This window comes from Panulirus ornatus, chromosome 46, assembly GCF_036320965.1.
Source record: "Panulirus ornatus isolate Po-2019 chromosome 46, ASM3632096v1, whole genome shotgun sequence".
Taxonomy (NCBI): Eukaryota; Metazoa; Arthropoda; class Malacostraca; order Decapoda; family Palinuridae; genus Panulirus; species Panulirus ornatus.
The window spans coordinates 10,321,434-10,347,138 of NC_092269.1; the positions used below are offsets into that span (position 1 = coordinate 10,321,434).

At 39.5% G+C, this 25,705-nt stretch overlaps 1 protein-coding gene across 2 annotated transcripts in view; it reads right to left on the reverse strand.

Annotated features, from left to right (window-relative positions):
• Positions 1-25,705, reverse strand: part of SREBP (Sterol regulatory element binding protein) — a 47,542-nt gene that overhangs the window by 19,087 nt on the left and 2,750 nt on the right. The window contains exons 2-12 of one of the 2 annotated variants that reach the window (XM_071688822.1): positions 20,762-21,018; positions 19,736-20,518; positions 13,758-14,003; positions 13,328-13,538; positions 13,037-13,218; positions 10,144-10,325; positions 9,722-9,885; positions 7,101-7,380; positions 6,652-6,832; positions 2,981-3,138; positions 1,350-1,473 (exon numbers count right to left, since the gene is read on the reverse strand). In XM_071688822.1, coding sequence (XP_071544923.1) covers positions 1,350-1,473; positions 2,981-3,138; positions 6,652-6,832; positions 7,101-7,380; positions 9,722-9,885; positions 10,144-10,325; positions 13,037-13,218; positions 13,328-13,538; positions 13,758-14,003; positions 19,736-20,518; positions 20,762-21,018 — 2,768 coding nt within the window. The remainder of the gene's footprint in view (positions 1-1,349; positions 1,474-2,980; positions 3,139-6,651; positions 6,833-7,100; positions 7,381-9,721; positions 9,886-10,143; positions 10,326-13,036; positions 13,219-13,327; positions 13,539-13,757; positions 14,004-19,735; positions 20,519-20,761; positions 21,019-25,705) is intronic. The other variant, XM_071688823.1, reaches the window with a different exon arrangement.

The window sequence follows — 25,705 nt, forward strand, 5'->3', positions numbered from 1 at the left end:
AAGAGCAAGGTTCAGCAGGGTTGAGGAACATCTTAGTTGGGATGCGAGTTCAAATGGAGAAAAACTGGAGGAAGTACAATGTTTCAGATATTTGGGAGTGGATTTAGCAGCGAATGGAACCAAGTCATAGGGTGGGGGAGGCAGAGAAGGTCTTGGGAAAAAGAATGTGTGGAAAGAGAGGACATTACCTTGGAAAGCAAATATGGGTATGTTTGAAGGAAGTGGTTCCAACAATATTCTATGGATGCATGGCATGGTCTACAGATAGGGTTGTATAGCAGAGGATGGATGTGGTGGAAATGAAATGTTTGAGGACAATATGAGGTGTGAGGAGGTTTGATCGAGTAACTAACAAATGGGTAAGAGAGATGTGCGGAGATGAAAAGTGTGTGGTTGAGAGAGCAGAAGAGGGTGCGCTGAAATGGTTAGGACATATTGAGAGAATGAGTGAGGAAACATTGTCAAAGAGGATATATGTCAGAGGTGGAGGAAACAAGAAGCAGGAGACCAAATTGAAGGTGGAAGGATGGAGTGAAAAAGATTTTGAGTGATCAGAGCCTGAACATGTAGGAGGGTGAGAGGCATGCAAGGAATAGAGTGAATTGGAACGATGTGGTATACCAGGGTCGACATGCTGCCAAAGGACTTAATCAGCGCATGGGAAACATCTGGGGTAAACCATGGAAAGGTCTGTGGGGACTGGATTTAGAGCTGTGGTTTCGGTGCATTACACATGACAGCTAAAGACCAATGTAAATGAATGTGGCCTTTTTTTTTTCTGTTTTCCTGGTGCTACCTTGATGACATAGGGGGTGACAATGCTGCTTCATGTGGGGTGGGGTGGTGCCAGGAATAGATGAAGGCAAGGAAGTATGAACAGGAACATGGATGGGTATATACGTATGCGTATGTATGTTGATATGTATATGTACTTGCATGTACATATGCATGTATGTGTGGTCAGGTCTTTCTTCGTGTTTCCTGGTGCTACCTTGCCAACACAGGAAACAGCGATCAATTATAATAAAAATATATTAGTATTTCAAAGAAACCACACATCCAATGGCTGACACCTGTGGTTTTGTAGACATACAAGTGTTGCTTGTAAAAATTATATAATCATACTACTGTATAACTGCCCTGATAAAAAGAGGCTCCAAGATTCCTCCAAAGGTGAAAACACTTATCAAGTCACTGATCACTTTCTTGTTTAAGATAATATTAGAGCAGCTAAATATGGAACACAGGCTCATTCATATTTTCCTGGTGCTACCTTGTTAAGGCAGAAAAAGTTGAGGTGAAGAAAACATTTGAAATCTTTTCATTAATTAAGAGGGTACTAAACATACCTGAACCATTGAGTTGGGTTGCTTATATGAAGCCTGGTGTATTGAATCACTCAAAGAAGATCCAGCACGGTCACAAAGGCGGAGAACAGATGATGGAGAACTATGGCCCAGCTGACGTCGAGCTCTGTGGACATGATTCAAACAACATCATTGAAGTATAATCCTTCGATATCATTATGTATGGATCCATTACTATGAAACTAATAAAAAAAAGAGTTATATCTACATAAGAATGAAGCCCAATGGCCCCTTAACTTCTCTAGACATATATCTGTGTGAGGGGAGCAACAGCTCTAGAAATAAATAAGAGTATCAAATAAGTTTTAGATGGTAGACAGCCACAGACCATGAGGTATATTACTAGTACTACCTGCCGGGGTAATGGGAGGGTTACTGATGTCTGTGTAGAGCTGGCACTTCAATGGTTGTCAAGTTGCACTCCTTTGACTCGGATAGCTGTCTTTTCTATCCGCTTCGTCTACACGTGGACTGCTGGCATTCTGTCCACAAACATACAATCTCTCCTTGTCATTCATAACAACTGACAAAACTTGACTAACACAATTCATTTCATGTAACACTAGATTTTTATGCAGAGAGCACTATGCACCAGCCCTGCCCTTTGACGAAATGGTAGGAGCAACAGATACAAGTAGTAGGTATAAATATTAGACAGGAGCATTAGGTAGTAATTGGTATGAATCTTAGGTCAAAGCATTAGGTAGAAGAACTTGGTTGGAACATTTGGTAAACGTTAGGTAGAAGTCGGCATTCCTCCAATGCTCAGGCACTTCACCATGATCCACACATACACAGAATATCCTTATCAACCAAGTGACAACACAGCAACCACCTTTGTTAATTCAACTGCAATACCATCGAATCCCACAACCTTGCCAGATTTCATCTTCCACAAGGCTTTCACCACCTCTTCTCTTGTCACCAAACTACTCTACCCTGACTCTCTCACCTTGCATACCACCCTAGCCTATACACTACATCTACCACTCTTATAAAACACATTTAACAATCCTTCAAAATACTCACTCCATCACTACCTGTTATCACTTCCCCTTTTGTCCCCTTCATAAATTTCTTTCGCATATTATTTACTTCCTTCCAATACATCTTTTTACTCTCCCTAAAGTTTAATAATACTCTCTCACCACAACTCTCATTTGATCTTTCTTCAACTCTTGCACCTTCCTCTTGACCTCCTGCTGCCTTCTCTTATATATCTCCCAATCATTTGCACTCCTCCCTTGTAAATCCTGCCCAAATGCCTCTATTCTCTCTTTCACAAGCAACTTTACTTCATCTCACCACTCACTATCCATCTTAATCTGCCCACCATCCACCTTTTGCATGCCACATGTATCTCTTGTGCATGCCATCACTGTATGCAAAAGAAGCATGCATAAACAGGGATAAGTAAAAACTCTTTTCCCATGGCCAATCCCCTTGATGGGAGTTCCCTGAGAGATGTTACAAACAGAATTCCAAAAATTTACCAAAGTCACATTCACACACAGAAGAACTACCAGCAAAGACACACACAATAAACAAATGCCTAAGAATTCTACAAACTGGTTTAACCATCTTGCCATTAAAAGGGAATAACTTTTACCCACCTGACTGCATTCAACACTGCCATTGGCAGAGGATCTTCATAAGCTTTCAGGACCTCAGGAACATTCTCAAGTGTTGAGTACAATGCCTCTGCTTGATCATCTTCGCCCAGCAGCCAATGAGCAACAACTCCACACAATGCGCCCCACCAGCAACACACCTATGATGATGATTTATCATAACACATGCATGTACTATCTCAAAGAAATATAAATCTTAAGTACAAATGATATGGATAGGTGTTCTTTACATTTTTTATAGGAACTTACTCTTTCCACTGTAAGGAGATAGCATCAGGAACTGAGCCTTTTAAAGGGATAATAAAGGAGAGAGGATTTTGAGCTCCCCAACTCCTATCCCTTTTAGTCAACTACAACATGCAAAAGTTACAATGGTAGAATTATCCTCCACTATTCCAAGGGCTGTATCTAAGAAAAAATGATGACAATCCAGATCATGTCACTAAAATGCTCAGAACCATCTAGTTCCTACTATACACAATAGCCAAGAGGCAACCTAATTTCTGGTCTACTACAAAGCCAGAGGACAGTCTAAGTCCATCTATACTTAGTTCAAGTTGGACCATCTTAATGCTATTATTTCATTTTATTTATCATCACTGGATATACTGTTCAAGTTAAGACTAAAATTGTACTTTGTTCCCTCATTTCTGGTTTCCCTCTCACACAAATTTTTCATTAGGCTCACCTGTGTTACCTAGTAATGCACTGGCCATCCAAAAGCACTGGCAGCAAAATTACCACAGACTTTAGGACCATACATAATGCACTAAACTTTCGTCTAAAATTAATATTTTTCATAAATATTCACCATTTCCTGTATCAGTAAGTTAGTGCCACAAACAGATGAAGCTTATGGCCTCATTAATGTACATCCACTCTATAACTGTCATTAACGTACATCCACTCTATAACTGTCATTAACGTACATCCACTCTATAACTGTCATTAACGTACATCCACTCTATAAATGTCATTAACGTACATCCATTCTATCAACGTCATGCAAAATACACCAAAACCAGAGCCCCTTGTCCACAACCAGGGCCCTACAGACCTTTCCATAGTTACCCCTGACTCCTTCAAAGACCCTGGATTGGGGCCATTGACAGCATGTCCTCCCTTTAAGCCACATTGCTCCAATCAGCTCTATCCCTTACACGTCTCACTCTCCTGCATGTTCAGGCTCCAAACTGTCAATGCATCTTTCACGCCACCTTTTCATCTCCTCTTTAGTTTTCCCACTTTTCCTTATTCCCTCCACTTCTGACATATATACCCTTTCATCCTCTCCTCACTCATCTTTTCCATATGTCCTAACCATTTCAGCACATCCTATTCAGCTCTCTCATACATAATGTTACTACTACACCTCTCTCCTGCATCATCATTTCTCATTCAATCCTCCTGACATCAATATTGTCATCAAATATTTTATTTCCAACACATTCACCCTACTCTTTACACTGACAGGACTTCAATAACTTAAACAAACCTATCTTTGCCCTTATAGACAGTAACCTTTCTTTTCAAGCACTCCCAGCACCCCTTCAACCACCCTATGGCTCACTTCAGCTCTCATGATTCCATTCACTGCCACACCCACTCCGAAGAATTTCAAACATTCCACTCCCTCAAAGTTTTCTTCATGCCAACTCACACTCCAAATAACCTCTCTTTTTCACAGCTAAACCTAATAACCCTGTTTTTATTCACATTTACTCTCAACTTTCTTTTACAAACCTCTCAAACTCAGACCACTCTCATTCTCACTCAGATCTGCCATGAGCACCGTGTAATCAGTAATCAACTGACTCACCACCTAAGCACCCCAACCCTTAAATGACTGAAAACCTTCTCTCTCCAAGACCTTTGCATACAACCTATTCCTCTCACCAGGATCCTTGCATTCAACCTATTCCTTTCTCCAAGACCCTTGCATTCATCTCCCTCACTAACCCATCAATCAACAAATCAAACAACCATGGTGACAACACCCACTTTCACTTGGAACAACTCACCCTCCTCTACCTACTCACACACATATGCCTTACTCTATAACTCCTCACTGCTAATTTTTTCTTTCCTTACCATTCATCAGTAACAAAAAGCCCCTCTCTCAAATCTATCATAAGTTTTCTCCAGATCCATAAATGCCAAATGAGAATCCTACTGTTTCTATCAGTATTTCTCACATGCATTGTTCATAGCATATATCTGATCCACACATCCTCTACCACCCCTGAAACTATGTGGTTCCTCCCTACTTGGATGCTTTGTGCATGCCATCACACTCTTAATCACCACTCAACAAACTTATACTTCTGTAACTCGAACACTCAACCTTACTGCCTTCATACTACAGCACTATACAGGAATTCCATCAATCCTCAAGCACCTCAACATGATCCATACATAAGCTGAAAATCCTAACCAGCCAAGTAACACAACCTTTCTTAAGAAATTTTCTTCAATACCAACCACTCCAACTGCCTTGCCATTATTACTTCTTACACACCTCTTCTCTTACAAGTTACTTGCCTTGACTCATCTTTGCTTACTTCCTTGATCCAAATACCCCACATCTGCCAGCATACCATAAAACACATTGAACAAACCTTCAAATTATTCACTATCTCCTCTTGACCTTATCACTGCCTGTTACCACTTTCCCATTTGTCCCCTTCACTAATGTTCCCATTTGCTCTCTTGATTTTCCTCACACTATTAACTTCCTTCCTCCTCTCCTTTTCCAGCCCCTGCATTTTCCTCTCGATCTCATACCACATTCTCTAGCGCATCTCCCACTAACTGTTTCTCATCACAAGTAAGTACTCATGTAAGTCCCTCTTTTTAAACCAGTTATTGCCAATCATCAATCCTTCTTCAGCATACAACTCCATATGCTGTTCACCATTTCCATTCACCTCACTGAAAATCCCCTATGCCCCCTAATGATACCCCAACTCCCACATTACCCACACTCACTCAGCTGCTCCCACAACACTTGCCTTTTCATCATCCTTCTTCACACCATGTGCATAAGCACTAACAATCAACAATCTCTTACCCACTTCCATTTTACCTACATCTCTGGGACTCGCTTCCTTACACTCTTTCACATTCCTATAACTTCTCCTTTGGCATTAATGATACTCCTTCCTTAGTTTTCACATTTCAAAGACACCAGTAATGAGGTGAAAGTAACTAAATACACAAAAGAAAATACAAATCCCTCTTCAATCCAAAACTGTCATTCTATTGGCCTATTCAATGCATCAGTGTTAAAACCTGTGGTTACCCCTCTGCAGAACTTTTAAAGTTTTATTTGTAAATTTTTCAGTAATACCACTAAATATAACCATTACAATTACAAAACAATACAATATCACTGTAAAAACCTAACTTATGAACTTCATGAGCTATCAGATTTTAAGAGCTGCAGGCACCGCCAGTCATACAACTTATCTGTCACATACAAACAGCCTTAGTGAATGGGTACGACACTAAATTAGCAAAAAATATCCTTTTTCTTCCACAAGTTACCACTATATTTACTAATATAGTGATGAACGTCATGTATGTATGCTTGAGCATTACCTACCTCATCATGACGCAAGAACATCATGTATGTATGCTTGAACATTACCTACCTCATCACGACGCGAGACACTAAGTGATGTACCAGATCCATTGTAAGTCTCATTTAGTTGTTGGATATAATCAAGAACATCTGAGGTTTTGGTGCGACGGTGAGCATTTTCCTCACAAGCATCTTCAGCTTTGTTGCCCGGGTTCACCAGTGTGGCAATTGCTCGCTCAAGTAAATGTTCCCTATAAAGGAACAAAGCATAAATGAACTTTTAACCAAAACAGTGAGCAAGACAGCAAATACGATGTATATTCAGGACAGCTTAGCCATCAATACAGTAACAATATAGAATACTCCACTAGTTATATATAACAGCGAGACTTAGAAAAAACATTTCACATCAAATAAAAACTATGAATTCCTGCCCGACGAATTCAAAACAAGGACTGACAGGCTTCACTATGTTATTTCTAAAATTTAAACAAGTTGCAATCTGGACATACAACCAACCTGTAGAGAAGTGACAGATAAGCTAATGGATCAGCCTTGTCTGTGAGTTGGCTAAACATTGATTCTCGATGAGCATCGTAAGACCATTTGTGTGAAACAAAGAACCGCTTGCCAGATGGTGTAAAAAGCCAGTGGATTGCCAAAAGGCTTGTTTGATCAGTCTTGGAAATTTTAAGTTTAGCTTGACCTAACAATAAGCGAGAAAGGATCCGCCATCGCTCTGGAAGAGATTCCTTAGTTCTGAGGGCACAGGACACTAACATTTCTGCCATGTCTCCACCTGGAATTATGAATAAAATATCATCTACAACAGGGTTCCTTTCATTATGAAAAAAAAGCTAAATGTTTTTTCTAAATTCTATAAGGGATGTCCAACACCATTCCTAAGAAAATAATCCATTCTTTATAACAATCTTGAAATCAATCACTGTACTTCACTTATGAAGCAGATGCATATGCCTTACAAAGATAAGATATGTCATCTTCCTCCCAAGACCCCATCTACAAGACTCCCAGAGCACTCTGCATACCAGCCACATCCATTGGGCTGGGCCAAAGGTTAAGAAGAGTAGTGAATGAAATGTTCATGTCTTTGTAACATTTAATGTGGAAGCTACATCTTGGGTTATTAGGTACAGTAGGGTTGAGGGTCAAGTCAATTGGGAGGTGAGTTTGAACGGAGAAAAACTGGAGGAAGTGAAGTGTTTTAGATATCTGGGAGTGGATCTGGCAGCGGATGGAACCATGGAAGCGGAAGTGGATCATAGGGTGGAGGAGGGGGCGAAAATTCTGGGGGCCTTGAAGAATGTGTGGAAGTCGAGAACATTATCTCGGAAAGCAAGAATGGATATGTTTGAAGGAATAGTGGTTCCAACAATGTTGTATGGTTGCGAGGCGTGGGCTATGGATAGAGTTGTGCGCAGGAGGATGGATGTGCTGGAAATGAGATGTATAAGGACAATGTGTGGTGTGAGGTGGTTTGATCGAGTGAGTAACGTAAGGGTAAGAGAGATGTGTGGAAATAAAAAGAGCGTGGTTGAGAGAGCAGAAGAGGGTGTTTTGAAGTGGTTTGGGCACATGGAGAGGATGAGTGAGGAAAGATTGACCAAGAGGATATATGTGTCGGAGGTGGAGGGAGCAAGGAGAAGAGGGAGACCAAATTGGAGGTGGAAAGATGGAGTGAAAAAGATTTTGTGTGATCGGGGCCTGAACATGCAGGAGGGTGAAAGGAGGGCAAGGAATAGAGTGAATTGGAGCGATGTGGTATACCGGGGTTGACGTGCTGTCAGTGGATTGAATCAAGGCATGTGAAGCGTCTGGGGTAAACCATGGAAAGCTGTGTAGGTATGTATATTTGCATGTGTGGACGTATGTATATACATGTGTATGGGGGTGGGTTGGGCCATTTCTTTCATCTGTTTCCTTGCGCTACCTCGCAAACGCGGGAGACAGCGACAAAGTATAAAAAAAAAAAAAAAAAAAAAAATCTTGGGCATGACTGGTTTTGAGATGCTGAATAGTTGTCTGAAATTCTGGAGATAGTTGATGTCCAAAATATAAATAAGTGCATCTTGTACACACCTAGGTTGTGTAGTTTCAGATGCATATACGTCTGGTGGAGTACTGGATGCAATTATTTGTTGTTCAATACTTGATGAGTCATTACAATGTGAATATATTTATGTCAAATGATGTGTGTGTGTGTGTTTGGGGTGAGGGAATTACAGGCACAGGTTGCTGGAGTGTGAAGGAGGGGCGAGCTCTTAATTTCTCCTCTGGGGTTATTGGTTGGTTATGAAGTTGTTTAGGTAATATGTGTAAGGTGCCAGGCATGTCGACATATGATCAAATGGGAAGTAATGCAGCCTCAAAGCTGCAGGAACCCCTGGAAATGGGGTTCTGTGGTTATACAGTAGTGCTGTGATATAGCATGGTTTGACGTAATGATCTTATTGACCAAGCACCTAAATTATTCCCATTCTTTTGTTATAAAATGAATCACTGCAATACTATGCAAGTCCAGCTGGCCACACACTGTGGGGTGCCAATGCTATGCATGCCATTCTGCCCAAGTCAGTTCTCTACTAGCATTCAAAGAATGAGGGTGCCACTCATATATTTCTACACTTCTATCCACTTGGACAAGTAACCACTTAGCCTCAGCATCCAGAGTGTACTCCTACTGCAAATGAACCTGCCTTTAGCTTGGAAAAAAGCTCAAGGGAAAGTGAGAAGAATGGTTTGGATGTTTAACTATAGTGGTAGTGGAAAGAATTGTCTGGGAATGTCCAAGGGTTGGTGCAAGGGCAAGAACAAATGGAGGGGTGGCAATTCTGCTGAAATAGTAATGGCAATTCGATAAAGTGCCAAGAATAGAATTCCAGACCAAATTGGAAGGGATTGAGAGTACACTACACAAGTTCAGTGAATGTCAGTGCTTATGCATCTGATCATGAGAAAAGTAAGGAAAAAGGGCTATTACCCTGGGGAAACTTGAGCAGATGATTCTTATGTATATGGAATAAGTGCAACAGGCATTGCTGGAAGACATACATACTGACAGAATAAAATAATGTAAAAGGCAAATCTTGATTTCTAAAAAAAAAAAAAAACTCATTTACCTGCAACACTGCCACATTCAGCTAAGTTGATTGTGGTCATAGCTAGGTAGAGGCCAAGGAGATGTGATGAATCCTGTGTATGTCCCATGAGATGCAATTTATGTAATCTGTGATATACATATGCACACTCACACATACTCTCATGGATCTCATCACGAACTGATCTGAAGAGAAAAAATTAATGAACCTGTATTTTACACTAAAACATAAATCTGTAGTTATGTCACCAATAATACTTATTTCTTTAAGTAGTTTCCTCAGCAAGCAAAATTTTGCCATATATAAGCCAAGAACAACATAGTAACACAGTCATGAAGTCAGAGACCTTTTCAAAGTTTCATTTAACTTTGCTTATTAAAAAAAAAATATGCCAAGATACACTTGAAATATCCATCTTTTTAGTCATAAAGATTTGAACTTACTGTTCAAGGAAAAGTCCACCAGCATGTTTTGCCAGCCATCGTCCCACATAAAGACGCTGAAGAATCTGACGAATTCCTTGCCAAAAGACAGAAAACACCTTCTCCACTAAGGTACTTGGTAATGGCCGTCCAACTACCATTAAGGATAACCCATACTGGTGAGATGCACTGCTGTAATTACCCTAAAGAGAAATTATCCTTTAGTACCTAAATCATATTGGTCACTCATTTGTACAAAAGCAGCATATATATCACTTCACTGACCTCAGTGAGTAGAAAATGAAAAAAAAATTTATTTCCTTACCATACCTGACTGCAAATTTCCACTTCACATGCCGATTCAGTCCACTGACAGCACATCGACCCCTACATATATATAATAGATCATTCCAATTCTTCGTCACATGCATGCCTTTCACTCTCCAACATGTTCTGATCCAAATCACTCAAAAAAAATGTTTAGCTCCATCCTTCCATCTCCAGGTCAGTCTCCCTATTCTCCATGTTCCTTCTAACATAAATACCATCTCTGTTAATCTTTCCACCTTTTCAGCATATCTCTTTCAGCTCAACCACATTCTTGTTACTTAATACCACACCTCTCTCTTACTACTCATCCATACAATTTACTAGGTATACTCAAACTTGTTCCTCTGTAGTCTGAACACTCTGCCAATCCTAGTCACCTCACCATGATCAATGCATAAACTGAATATAATTAACCAATAAACAACATGGTAAACCCTTCTCAAGAAATTCAATAGCAATACCATTCACTCCATCCACCTTGCAACATTTCATCTTTCAAAAGGCTTTCATCAAATCTCTCTTCATCACACCACTCTTCAAGATTCTCACTTTGTATAATGCCTCAACCCAATAACCCTAAATCTGCCATCCTATCAACAAACACATTCAACAAGTACTTCAACATACTCACTTAAACTCCTCAATCACTACCTGCTACCACTTCTCTCTTTGTCCCCTTCACCAATGTTCCTATTCATTCTCTTGTTTTTCACTCATGAACCTCCCTCTAAAACGATTTATTCTCCCTAAAGTTTGCTGATACTAGCTCACTGACTTCATTTGCCCTTTTTCAACCCCTTCACTTTCTTCTTGACCTGCTTATTTCTTCTTTATGTCTCATAATCATTTGCACTCCTTTCCTACAAGTACCACCCAAAATGCCTCTTTTCTATCAAAAGCAACTTTACTTCTTCATCCCACAACTTACTACCCCTTTCTAATCTTACCTCCAACCATCTACATACCACAAGCATGTGAATGGTAGGAGGTGGGAACCAATATAAATTCTGGAGTCAAAATATCTCCATTCTACCATAATGCTTTTCATTAACTCCCTGAGATATGATGAGAAACAAATGTTACATCAAGCCTAAGATGTTGCTCCCATGCCATGGGCATTAACCAACACAACTTCACAGGTACTTCCCATGCTTGAGTGAAGCTTAGTCGATATATTTTGAAACTGGTGTCAAAAGTAAAACATGAATGAGCAAAACCATGCAGTGCTAAGGTAGGATGTATAAGCACTTCTTAATATTCAAAGATGCATACAAGTTGATTAGTCAGATAATGCTAACATTTTCATACATACCATCACACTTCACATATAAGATGACTAACATTCACGAAAACAAATTAACTCCTGACATCCTAATATGAAACTTCACTTGCTGCATCTGTCCCTCTCTTCTCCTTTTACCATCAACAATACTATAATTCATCACTATCATTTACTTCAAACCCTACATAGGCCAAAAACTAATGTGCCTTTCTAGTGACCTTCACACCACACATCTTTCTCATGTTCATTATTCTAATTCCAACAATTATGTACGACATCTTTCTCTAGTGTTTTTATTTATTCTTGTGTCTGAATCATGGAAGAAAGGTTTTCCATCCATACAACAGAACTGGGACAAGTGCTTTATGCACCCTAAACTTCAATTTTTTTCATTCACCACAGCTTTTAGTGCACCTTAATTCCTTCTTTTGCATAATCTCAACTTCAGCATTCCCACCATTCTTCACAAGATATCAGTTACAAACACCTACACTTGTTAACAACTAATTCTCAAAGACAATTGGTCTATGATTGCCAGTTTCTTTCAGAAACAAGAAACTTTAGCTTACATCTTTCTCCATCAAACATAATGGCATCAACTATCTTCTCATCTGATTCAGCTTAAAAAGCATCATCTGCATAATAACAATATGGTAACACATCCTGGTCCAACATGGTTCAGTGATACACTACAAATATCCCAACCTCAATCTCGAATCACAATATACCTCAACTACTAAAAAAGTATATTTTGATGACATTTCAAAGCACTACAGCACTTCTACATTGAATTCAAACCATCTATCTAAAAACAAAAAAGGACCACTTTCACTAAAAACCTCTTTATAGCTTTTATAAGACATCCATGCACACCAAGGACTCCAAATAATCTCCTTTCCTGTTCATCACTTCCGTTTTCTAAATCCACAAAAGCCATAGACCTACGTTCCTACCTAATGCTCCCAGCTAAAGCTCCTTCCTACCACTTCTATCTAAAGCTCACTATCTAATGTTCCTACCTACAACTTCTATCTATTACTCCTACCATTTTGCCAAAAGGGAGGGCCAACAAAATTGCCCTACACAGGAAAATCTAGAGTTGCGAAGAGTAAGCGTTATCAAGTGTTACTTGTGACAAGGACAGATTGTATGTTTGTGGACAGAATACCAGCAGTCCACATATGGATGAAGCAAAGAAACAACAGCTACATGGATCAAAGGAATGCAACTTGACAACCACTGGTCAAAGGAGTGCAACTTGACAACCACTATAATGCTGACTCACTGCACAGCCATACATACCTTAGCCAAATCAAGATCAGCCTGCTTTCGGTGACGCCAAAAAGTTTCTGCTGTGCTCGACTTTCTCCTCACCACTGGTTCTCCATAAACAAATATCTTCACAAGAAATACTGCGATGATTACAAAATTAACCATCCACACCATGAAGGAGGAATACACAATGTTGTGGAGCGAGGTGATACCTGAAATTTATCATTCATTAATCACTTGAACACCCATTAAAATAAACCCAAATTTTTTTCATCACTTCAAAAACAGAAAACCAACTCCATAACAAGATGCATAACATGCCTTCAACAGGTTGTACATCCTCAAGAATACTTCTTCCAGGAACTTCACCATAAGACCAAGAATGGCTTTGTGCAAGACGTTTGGTAAGAAGGTTTGTGGGGTTGAAAGCAAGCACAGTTAACATCATCATACACAGCAGCATACGTGAACTATCTGCCATTGACCGGGCCATCGTCATATACGGTGGACTACTTCCAGGGGACACCATCTGCTAAATTATAACATTACTGTTAGAAAATTTGCACTTTCCAATAAATCCTTTACCACCGTGAAGCTGATCAGGTGCTTGTTAAGAATATTACAAAACAAAGCTACTTGTGATATTTTTTTTCACAACTACAACTATCTAACAGAAACATGCAAGCTTCTACTGACACTATATGAAAATGAGCAACTGTACTAAATATGAAAAAAATAATTCTTAAATTACCTCTTCTTTTACTTCTGATTTCACTGCTCTTGGTGATGGAGGCAGAGAAGAATCTGAAAGAGGAGATCTAACTGGTGAAGATGTGTCTGATGGAGGAGGTGTGCATGGTCCTACGAGTAGATCTGAGATTTTCTGGTTACCATCACGCATTCGGTATGCATTGAGCTCTGTTCTTAATCTGCTATTCTGAGTCTTCAGGTACCTAATGTAGTCTATGGCTCTTTTCAGAATCTGAGACTTGTGAAGCTGGAAGAAGAAAACTATATTAATACATAATACTACACACATATCATTACACATAATCCCCAGACCCTTATTTTTGAGCTCCTGCAGCTTCAAGCCTGTGTTGCATCCAACAGCTGGGAAGTGGCTGACTCCTTTGGAGGGAGAAGTTCAATATGATAGCACTCCTTTTCATCCTCTGACAATTATACAACCTACTCGAAAGTAACTTTTCCCTTGGGACAAAACTACATGAACAAATAGTACAGTTAATCCTCCTAAATACATATACATACTGTACTCATTTGACCATGCCTTTACATACTGTAGCAGGAGAAGTTTAGAAGAAAAGTATACTTTGGGGAGAGCAATACAGTGCTTTGGTAAATCTGATGCAAGGATCTTATCCTGGTGGTAAGGGATCTGCATGCAAGAGTGATGTGGCAGCTGGGGGAATAACTGAGGGCAAGGGGGGTACATGCTGTAATTACAAACGGACAACAGCATGATCTGTGCTAAAAAAGGAATGGCAATTGGGAATACTAGACATATAAGAATAGGCTGATTTGATTGCTCTTGGTGATGGAGGCAGAGAAGAATCTGAAAGGAGATCTAACTGGTGAAGATGTGCCTGATGGTGTGGTATGCATGGTTCTTTGAGATAAATTTGTGAAGAACATGAAAGAGCTTCCTCGTATGAGGAAATCAAAGCCTCACTAAATGACATAGTAGTAATTGTTGGAGATTTGAACAAATCCTAACATCAAATGGGACCTTATGACTAGTGACTATGAGGAATAAAGGTCAACTATTTTATAGAAGGCTGTTCCCTTAATAAAATGGTCCAAAAACAAACAAGGGGCAGTAATATATTAGCTAAAGTAATACCCACAAACAGGACTTATTAGCACCTGTGTGATCCGCAAAAAAGCTAGAAAATGGCAATCAAAATAATGTTAGAATCACTGTAAACTGATGGTTTGATTTCAAAGAGAACATTATGGGAAATAGGTGACAAACATCCAAAGAAGGGGCTTACAGTGTATCTAAATGAAGCTGCAAAAATAATTTCTACAAGAGCAGGACAAAAATCAGATTTACATGAAAAACTTTGAAAAAGAATTTCTCTGTCAAAAAGAGAACCCAAGTGAATTCATTAAATACAATGGAATGAACTAACTCACAAAGTAGTAAATACAAAGACTACAAATACTTTCAAATTAAGGCTAAACCATAACTTTACTGATATCAACAACAAAAAAAATTGATAAAAGTGAAAGAAAAGATTACCACTAGTAATGTCTAATTTCTTCAGATTCCAGCAGCAAAGCAGATATCAAACTGATGAGAACCTTATCTACTTCATATTTTCCCAAAAATTTCCATGGCAGCATCTTATCACTATAATACATGGTGTTTTTCTTCCCGTTTTCTTTTTCCATCAGACAGTTAAGCCAAAGGGAGAGGTGGGAAGGGAGGTGCTTTCTGCTTTATATTCCTCTTTCTAGCACTATATATCTGTATTTCTAATGCCTGTTCCTAACTGTATCTGCCTCAATTTCTATTCCTATATTCTCATAATCTTTACATATAACCAATATGGACCATCAGAGCTCTGGATATCAGTGCTTACAATTCTGATGCTTGTTCCTTTCTAGAACTCCCTAAAGGGGTGGTCATGGCAAAAAGGTCTCCATATAAGGTAAACTCCAGTGTCACTTCTAGCCCCTTAGTGCCTCACTCTTAACAGGCCACAGGGAGAAGGCAACCCTTGTGCAGTGTTTATATAGGCTCCTACCTAATGTTGCTAAAGACGACTATTACCTAATGTAGCTAAGTACACACTCCAATTCCTTTTATCCCAAACACACTTCTCACAATCCTAATGTTAAGTTCAAAACAACTCGATCTCACCCTTCCTTTCTATCTCCTCAGTCTATGAGAGCAGACTCCTTCCAATTCTAACACATAAATCATATCCGAGTCTTCCTTTGCTTATTTTCTCCATATGTACATTTCAGAATTGGATTGGGTAGAAGCTATTATCTTCCTTTTATTAATATACTTAGTCACTGTCTCCCACGTTAACGAGGTAGCGCAAGGAAACGGACAAAAGAATGGCCCAACCCACCCACATACACATGTATATACATAAACGTCCACACATGCACATATATACATACCTATACATTTCAACATTTACATACATTTTTTTTTTTTTTTTTTTTGCTTTGTCGCTGTCTCCCGCGTTTGCGAGGTAGCGCAAGGAAACAGACGAAAGAAATGGCCCAACCCACCCCCATACACATGTATATACATACGTCCCCACACGCAAATATACATACCTACACAGCTTTCCATGGTTTACCCCAGACGCTTCACATGCCTTGATTCAATCCACTGACAGCACGTCAACCCCGGTATACCACATCGCTCCAATTCACTCTATTCCTTGCCCTCCTTTCACCCTCCTGCATGTTCAGGCCCCGATCACACAGAATCTTTTTCACTCCATGTACATATTCATACTTGCTGCCTTCATCCATTCCCAATGCCACCCCGCCACACATGAAATGGCACCCCACCTCCCCCCACGCACACACGAGGTAGCACTAAGAAAAGACAACAAAGACCACATTTTTTCACACTGAGTCTCTAGCTGTCAAGTGTAATGCACAGAAACCACAGCTCCCTTTCCACACCCAGGCCCCACAAAACTTTCCATGGTTCACCCCAGACACTTCACATGCCCTGGTTCAGTCCACTGACAGCACGTCAACCCTGGTATACCACAAGGTTCCAATTCACTCTATTCCTTGCATGCCTTTCACCCTCCTGTATGTTCAGGCCCCGATCACTCAAAATCTTTTTCACTCCAACCTTCCATCTCCAATTTGGTATCCCACTTATCATTCCCTTCAAATCTGACACATATATCCTCTTTGTCAATCTTTCGTCACTCATTCTCTCCATGTAACCAAACCATTTCAATACACCCTCTCCTGCTCCCTTAACCATATTTCTATTACCACATATCTCTCTTAACCTTTCATTACTTACTCAATCAAATCACCTCACACCACATATTGTCATCAAACATTTCATTTCTAACACATCTACCCTCCTCCGCACAACCCTATCTACAGCCCATGCCTCACAACCATATACCATTGTTGGAACCACTATTCCTTCACACATACCCATTTTTGCTCTCCGAGATAACGTTCTCACCTTCCACACATTCTTCAACACTCCCAGAACCTTCGCCCCCTGCCCCACCCTGTGACTCACTTCCGCTTCCACAATTCTATCTGCTGCTAAATCCACTCCCAGATATCAAAAACACTTCACTTCCTCCAGTTTTTCTTTATTCAAAACCTCAAAATTAACTTGTCCCTCAACCTTACTGTACCTAATAACCTTACTCTTATTCACATTTACTCTAAGCATTCTTCTTTCACACACTTTACCAAACTCAGTCACCAGCTTCTGCAGTTACTCATCTGAATCAGCCACCAGTGCTATATCATCAGCAAACAACAGGTGACTTACTTCCCAAGCCCCCTATCCACAACAGACTGCATACTCACCCCTCTCTCCAAAACTTTTGCATTCACACCCCTAACAACCCCATCCATAATCAAATTAAACAACCATGGAGACATCACACACCCCTGCCGCTAACCAACATTCACTGAGAATCAATCACTTTCCTCTCTTCCTACTCGTAAACATGCCTTACATCCTTAATAAAAACTTTTCACTACTTCTAGCAACTTACCTCCTGCACCATATACCCTAAATACCTTCCACAGATCATTTCTATCAACTCTATCATATATAAAAACTTTTCACAGCTTCTAGCAACTTACCTCCTGCACCATATACCCTAAATACCTTCCACAGATCATTTCTATCAACTCTATCATATGCCTCCTCCAGATCCATAAATTCTACATACAAATCCATCTGTTTTTCTAAGTATTTCTCACATACATTCTTCAAAGCAAACACCTGATCCACACATTCTCTACCACTTCTCAAACCATACTGCTCTTCCCCAATCTGATGCTTTGTACATGCTTTACCCTCTCAATCAATACCCTCCCATATAATTTCCCAGGAATACCTCTGTAATTTGAACACTCACTCAGCAAATAACGTACGGGGAGTGGGGGAGGAATGGGACGTATCTGGGGAAGCAGTGATGGCTTGCACAAAAGATGCCTGCTACATGAGAAAGGTGGGAGGTGGGCAGGTTAGAAAGGGTAGTGAGTGGTGGGATGAAAAAGTAATTGTTAGTGTTGTTGACTGGTTGGTAAGGATATTCAATAATGCATGTGTAAAAGTGGACAGCAAGTTGAGTGAAAGTTTTGGTATACATATGAGCATGAGGCAGGGCTGTGTGATGTCCCTGAACCTAACCAGAGGACACATCAATCATATTCAAAGAGTTAATGATCAACAACAACAAAAAATTATTTTCTTTCAGCAATCATTTTCACCAAAGCACCCAAAAAGATTAACAAAACTTCTGCATCTTCATCAAAAATACTCCAAACCAATATCTAACTCAGCAAAAGCATACTTCTTTCTGTTCCATTTCCTAACCCCCAACCATACCATCAAATCTTTACAAATTTTCACAATAGGTAGAAGTTAGTATGCAGCCACTGACCAGGGAGGTATATTAACTGTACTACCTACCTGGTCATTGGGAGGGTTAGTGACAGCTGCAAAGTGAGCCAGCACTTCAGAGGTTGTCACATTGCACTCCTTTGGCCAAGGTAATGTCTTTTCTTTCTGCCTCAACCACATGTGGCCTGCAGGCATTCTGTCCACAAACATACAGTCTCTCCTTGTCACACATAACACTTGACAACACTTAAGTCACCCAACTCATCCTCCATAACTCTATAGATTTTCCTGTGGGGATCACTGTGTACTAGCTCTGTCTTTTGGCAAAATGGTAGGAGCAACAGATAGTAGTAGTAGGTAGGTACATTAGGTAGAAACATTAGCTGGAAGCATTATGTAATAGTAGTAAGTTGGAACATTAAGCAGAAACATTAGGTAGAAATAACTGGTAGGAACATCCCGCAGGAGTCTTTGACAACACTACACTAGAGTTGCCCCTCTGCCAGCGGCTTGTTATGGTGAGGCACTTAAGGCTAGGAAGTGGCACCAAAGTACAACAATTATGGATATCCTTTTGTTGTGGCCACCCCCATAAAGGAACTTCCAAAGGGAACGGGCATCAGACATAGATAGAAATTCAAACTAATTAAGCTTTTCTGATTTTTTTTTTTTTAACTATAAAGCTATTCCAACCACACTCACCAAAACTGAAACTGGTGAAATATATCACTTTATAAGAGCACCTCAATGCAGTAAATCAAAATGAAATCTCTACACCCTATACTAAAACTTATTCAAATTTCTATAAGCATGAAGACAAACAAAAAATAAAATTAACAGCTTTGCCAAAAGTGTTTATAAAAACCCACTAAAAACAGTAGCAGGTAAAGCACGTCAGTTGTGGCCTTGGCACTAAACCAAGTGAATATAACCACCAGCTGCTTGAACAACAGCCAAATAGGTTACTCCCCCTCCCTTTCCATAGTAGCTACTGACACATTTAATCATCTACACCTCTTAACTAATAAAACAAAACATTAAATTACATATTGTCTTAGGTTTATCAAGTAAATTTGCATAAAATAAATTACAGCAAAATCATAAGCATTAACACACACCTTTGCTTCTTCTCCAGCAACAAGGTTCTTGAGCTCCACAATCTTGTCATTAATGGAGCACCTGTATCGTTTTTCTATGGCATTATGAGAATTCCTTTTTTCACCTTTCTGTGGCACAACCATTGGTTTCATTCCTGAACCAACTACTCGTGCTACAGGTAGACGGTCAGAGTCCAACACAACAGGAATGCCTGTAACAACTGTGGCTGTATCAAGAGTTTGAATGGGTGTTGTGATAGTTGCAATTGTGGGTGATGCTTTATACAGAACAGTGTGAGGTACTGTTATACACTGCCCAGATGACGAGGTTGTTATTGTCTCTGTTTTAGGTATCACTAGCTGTTGTATTAGTGATGGTTGCTGCACAACTTGTGAAACACCAGTAGTGACCACCCTTTTCACAGTGTGGGGTGGTATGGTGGTAACTTGCTGAATGTGAGGTTGCACCTGTACAGTTTGAGGCTGAATCTGTGTTACAGTGTTTGGCTGCTGCTGAATGTTAATCTGTTGATGACTAAGTAATTGTTGTAGCTGAGAAGCTTGAGTAAGTCCACTACTGGTCACCAAAGACTGAGGAATGTTCACTACAGATGTCTGCTCCACACGGGGAACAACATGTGCCACCTGCCGTGCTTGTGTAACACCTGTAGATGTAACAACTACTTGCTGTTGTTGTTGCTGTTGTTGTTGTTGTTGTTGCTGTTGTTGTTGCTGCTGCTGTTGTTGTTGTTGTTGCTGTTGCTGCTGCTGAATAGGCTGTTTCTGAGGTGATGCCTTTGCAATCTGCAAATCATTGAGAGGCTTAATGACTTTATTTAATGCACAGACCAATTAAACTTCTATGAAAATATTATCAACATTAAGCTATGAAACACTAAGATTTGTTTTAAAATCCACAACAAAAATCATCAAAATTACAAAATTTCTATGAAACCCCAGTGGGATGCAAATAACCAATACCTTTATTCATTGTGTACACACCCATAGCCTTTAAGATCCATCTTTATACAGCATAATCACATTTACCTGGAAGGCATTACTGTTAAAAAAACTGTCACTGCTATTCAGATAGCCCGAGCTGCTGATGCTTCCATCTGGTGTTGCACTGAAGCTACCGACATGAGTGGGAGTAGAGGTACTGCTGGGCGTTGATGCCGTCACCTGGTTCCCACCTCCATTTCCAATTCCATGGGATAGGACATCACTCTCATTCCAATCCACTAGACCCAAGTCCTTGATGTCCTCCAGATCTAGGTCTGGCCAGTTCATTTGATTCAAAAGATCTGTAACAAAATTTACTTTCATTACATAAAACAATCAAATCCTATATTTTTTTGCATACTGAATTGTATTTTAATGAATAAAAAATTCACCAAAACAGAATTATATACAAGATGAACCATATAGAATGAAATGCATAGAAAATAATAAAATCATAATGGACTAGTCCCATATTTACCTTATCCTCCAGACACTATAATAAAAGCAAGCAAGTACAACAATCAAATACCAGGACATGAAGAATACTTGGTAGGAAAAAATCCACTGCTAATGTTAAAGATAAATATTAATCAACCATTCACAAAGGTTTAAACATGAGTGCAAAATGAATGTGTAATGAACAACTGAAAACTTAAAAATACACAATAAGCCTCATACCTACCAGTATGTACATAACAGGAAATCTGCACTACTGGGAGGGCAGACTTTGCACAAAATCAATGGATTAACAATCTCAAATTGAAACTTGCTTTCAATATAGTGTCTCGTAATATGTACAGAAAAAGGAAGCACATATTCTAGGTTTATAATCTGCTCTAACATTATGGAATCGTTATTGCCACTCTGAAGAAAAACTTAAGAAACAGGATTTTTAACTTATCTAATTTATCTTTCAATCCTGAATAATTTTTGTGGGAGGGTTATGAGGGAGAGGGAAAATGTGGGGGTTAGATTAAACAAAAAATATAAAATGCCAATACAATATAACTAAAAACACAAAGATACCTTGCCTGTTTTAGCACTACAGATGACATGTATGTTCTTGACATTATCTGGCATCTCTTAGTATGAAAAGTAAACAGTGAGTCTGATGTTTATTACAATATTCAAATCTGACCCTATGATGAAAAGATCACATGCAATATTTGATCACTGTATCTTTATAGACATCTGAACTCGGGCAAAATATATGCATAACAAGATTCAGTTGTATTCAAACATTATCGTGCATGGCAGCCCTTAAAATCACAGGCAGGTTTTCTTGCATTACCTCTTAATCTGGTTTACAAATCACTTTACAAACAGAAAAAGCTCTAAAATCTGAACAAATTGCAGGAGCTCTGATGTCAGCTGTCCACAGGACAGCCATTTTTCAAATGTCCTCACATATAGTAAGACAACGTTCAAAAATGACATCAGGACACTGTACACTTCTCTCCAGTAATTTTTTTTGTGATGAAAACTCCAGTTATGGAAAAAAGTCCACATCAAAGCCAGGCCTTTATTGAAATATAGAGAATTATGAAATGGAAAAAGAAAAGACTAGGGAAAGTATTTATGAATTTTTGAGAAAGTTAAAGACTCGTCTTTTGAAATGTGCCAGGTCATGGTTATTGGGAAAGACATTAGAAGGTAGAGAGTTCCAAAGCTTTGACATGTAGGTAAAGAAGCAGGTATCGAAACCAACCACCTTTGAGTTGCTGATGGCCACACAATAATCATGTAATGAAGCAGCTTGCCAAGTATTGCATGGTCTAGCTAGTAGTGGTTAGGGCACACACACAGCCAGTTCTCGGAAGCAAAAACCAAAGTAATACCTATAGAAGATGGAAAGTGAACAAACATGCAGCGTAAGGCAAGGGGTAAAGTTTGGAAATTAGCCTGAGACTGTTTATAAGTTGGACTGCTTTCGACTTAATTCTGTCAAGTAAAGATACAGAGTTAAAACCACCCCAAATGTGAGATGAATTAATTCTGTCAAGTAAAGATACAGAGTTAAAACAACCCCAAATGTGAGATGAATCAATCCCTTGTATAAAAGGGGCAATTGTTCAGAGGTGAAGTTTCGACATCTAAACAGGACACCCAGTTTCTTAGAGGCAAACTTATATATTCCCATAATGTGGGATTTCAAAGAAAAAGTGGATGTTATGGTAATATCAAGTATGTTCATTGAGTCAAAAGGTGGAATTACAGAACCGTCAAAGAAGAGACAAGGGTTTCAGGAGTTTTTGATAGAGATGGGTAGAAATTGGGTCTTGGAGGCATTAAATCTAACGAGATTTTGTGTACCCCACTGAGATATCCTGTCCAAGTATGAGTTTACTGAGGAAGCTGTGTCAAGACCAGGTGCAGATCGAGTGTGAAAAGAGGGAGCAGAATTGAAGGATGTGGTTGAATGCAGTGTTAAGTCGTCAGCATATGAGTGCATGGGGTTATTTGTTGAGAAGAGGAAATCATTGGAAAAAGGAGAAAAGGTGTAGGGGGCAGGACAGAAACTTGAGGGACACCGATGCTGATGGAGAAAAGGGGGAAGGCTGATCCATAAACAACAACAGAGACAGAACTGCCTGAAAGGAAGCTAGATATTGAGAAGCAAAGTGAGGGAGGGGAGCTTAGAGATGAGACAAAAACCCTAGATATGTCAGGAATGATAACCAGTGGATCTAGTGTTCTCCCTATTAAGTAACTAGTGTAGTCTTCAGAAGTCCTCTACCTCCACTGCCCAGGTTGCTAGGTTTGGTCGATGGTAAACCAAGCTGTTGGAAGTCACAGCCCACAGGTCAACATAGCCTCCACAGCACTGTCCATTCTGGTACTCTTTGTAGGTACTTGTCCAGGGGACCTATACTTCTCCACACTGCTTCCCATAGTGCTTTCTATGATTGCAGACAAGGGAAGTCTTTTTAATGCGCATATTACACCTTGTGATTTCTGATGTAGTATTCTAGTGTTCCATGCTTGTCGTGCCGGCATAGTAGAATGTTATATTCACATGGCTTCTAGTATTTTACAGGTGTAAATGATGATGCACCTCTCCTGTCTGCACTCCTGGGACTACAACGTTTGTGCTTTCAGCAGTTTCAAGTAAATTACTTCCTTAACTACATTCAAGAGCTCTAAACACTTTCTGATTCAGCAATTTAACCTGCCTTGATGGTTGATGTTAGAACACAGCAGTATTCTATTTGTCAGTGAATTAGTGCCTCATCAATGGGTTTTCTTTCCTTATCTTTAAAGTCCACAGGATATATCCTACCATCCTTAAGAAGGATGTCACTGTTGTTTTATTGTGTTCGTTGAAGGTTAAGTCATTCAAGGTCTTTCATACTATTCAATTTGTCTATAACAGTGTTTGTATCAGTCCAGTATTCTCAATCACTTTTGATTTCTTCATTTCCCCATACTCAACGAGTTGAAATTTATTCCCACTGAAAAGCATGCTGTTCTTGGTGTCCCATTGGAAAACTTTGTCCGTATCTCTTTGTAATCTTTGGACAACCTTAAATGTGATTTTCATACTTATTCTCATATTATCTCCAAAGGATATGAAATTCTCTCATGTCATATCAATGTCAAATACAAGAATGAGAAACAAGAGGGGTTAAACTACAGTTTCTTGCGAGAACTGAGCTTTTAACCGTGGAGCACTGGAATTGGCCTTCTCTAGGACATGTTGGGAGCTGTTAAAAAGTTACCCATCTCCCAATTCTTTCTGGTTTTTCCCACCTTATACATTTCATGTGCTATGATACCATGGTCACATTTTTCAAATGCTCTTGCAGTTTCTGTCTATTCTTCAGAACCTAAACGATTTTATCACACTGGTCAAGCAACTGAGAAAGGAAAGATCTTGCCATAAAACCATTTCATCCTGGGGTAAGAACAGCTCAGTTCCATAAGTTCAGTCAGCTTCCCTCTTGGGACTCCCTCGAGATCTAAATAATTTCCAGCGCTGGTGCAATCAGTTCAGAGTTTTTGAGATTGTTCTGGTTCCAACTTTAAGAGGGGAGGTGTTGAGAGTCTGTTTCAAACTCTTGAGGGACTATATCAGAATCTAGGCTTTGAGTACTCAATTGAGCAAAAGGGGCTAAGCACTCTTTAATGAGGCACAAGTTCCAGGACTTCAGTCATGGGAAAAAGTGCAAACAAACGCTCTTGACATGCCTCTCGAAATCCTGTGGTGAGGTGGTAATATGTGCGATGTGAAACAAAATTACTGCCTAGCAAGAAGTTCTAGTTTATAGATCTTAACAAAAGGGGTACCAATGGATTCTACTCTCACAACTGTTGATTTGAGGTGCTTTTATCCCAGAATTACCCTCTACTTCAAAACCCTGCAAGCTTTGAGCAATTAACTTTTTAAAGTAGGAGATGCTACACCCAAAAATCCCATTCTCTCTATCAAGTTTAAAGACCATAAGGATTCCAGTGGTACCACCTTTATCAAAACCTATTGATTAGAAAATGGACATTACAATCACTATTATATCCTAGTGCCCATAAATCTTGCATCACCACCATACACTAAAGTCTCTAAATTATGGATTACTCATCTCTATTTTGCCTTAAAACAGTCCACCAGTTGCCTGCAGGAAAACCATTAAGAATACATTGGAGCTACTGCATGCTCTGCCTCCATGGCCTTCATGACTTTTACACCATGAAGTGACTATGCCATGGTCACCAGCACTCCTGATCATAATACAGATTTTGACTCTGATCAATCATTAAAGAGCCAATCCTGGAAATATGAGGGTCCCCAGCAATGAGGTTTATAAAAATTCAAAATGATCATACGTCTTCATCTCTTCTCAACCACCACCATTACTTAAGAGATTCAAAGACAATCATTAATTTGCTACTTATTGATGTGGAGCACAAACCACATCACCTTGTAAGGTGCTACCTGCAGCTGCCTGTGATGCATGGCATCTCTACTCAGTCTCAACTGTTCCCAAACGTCAA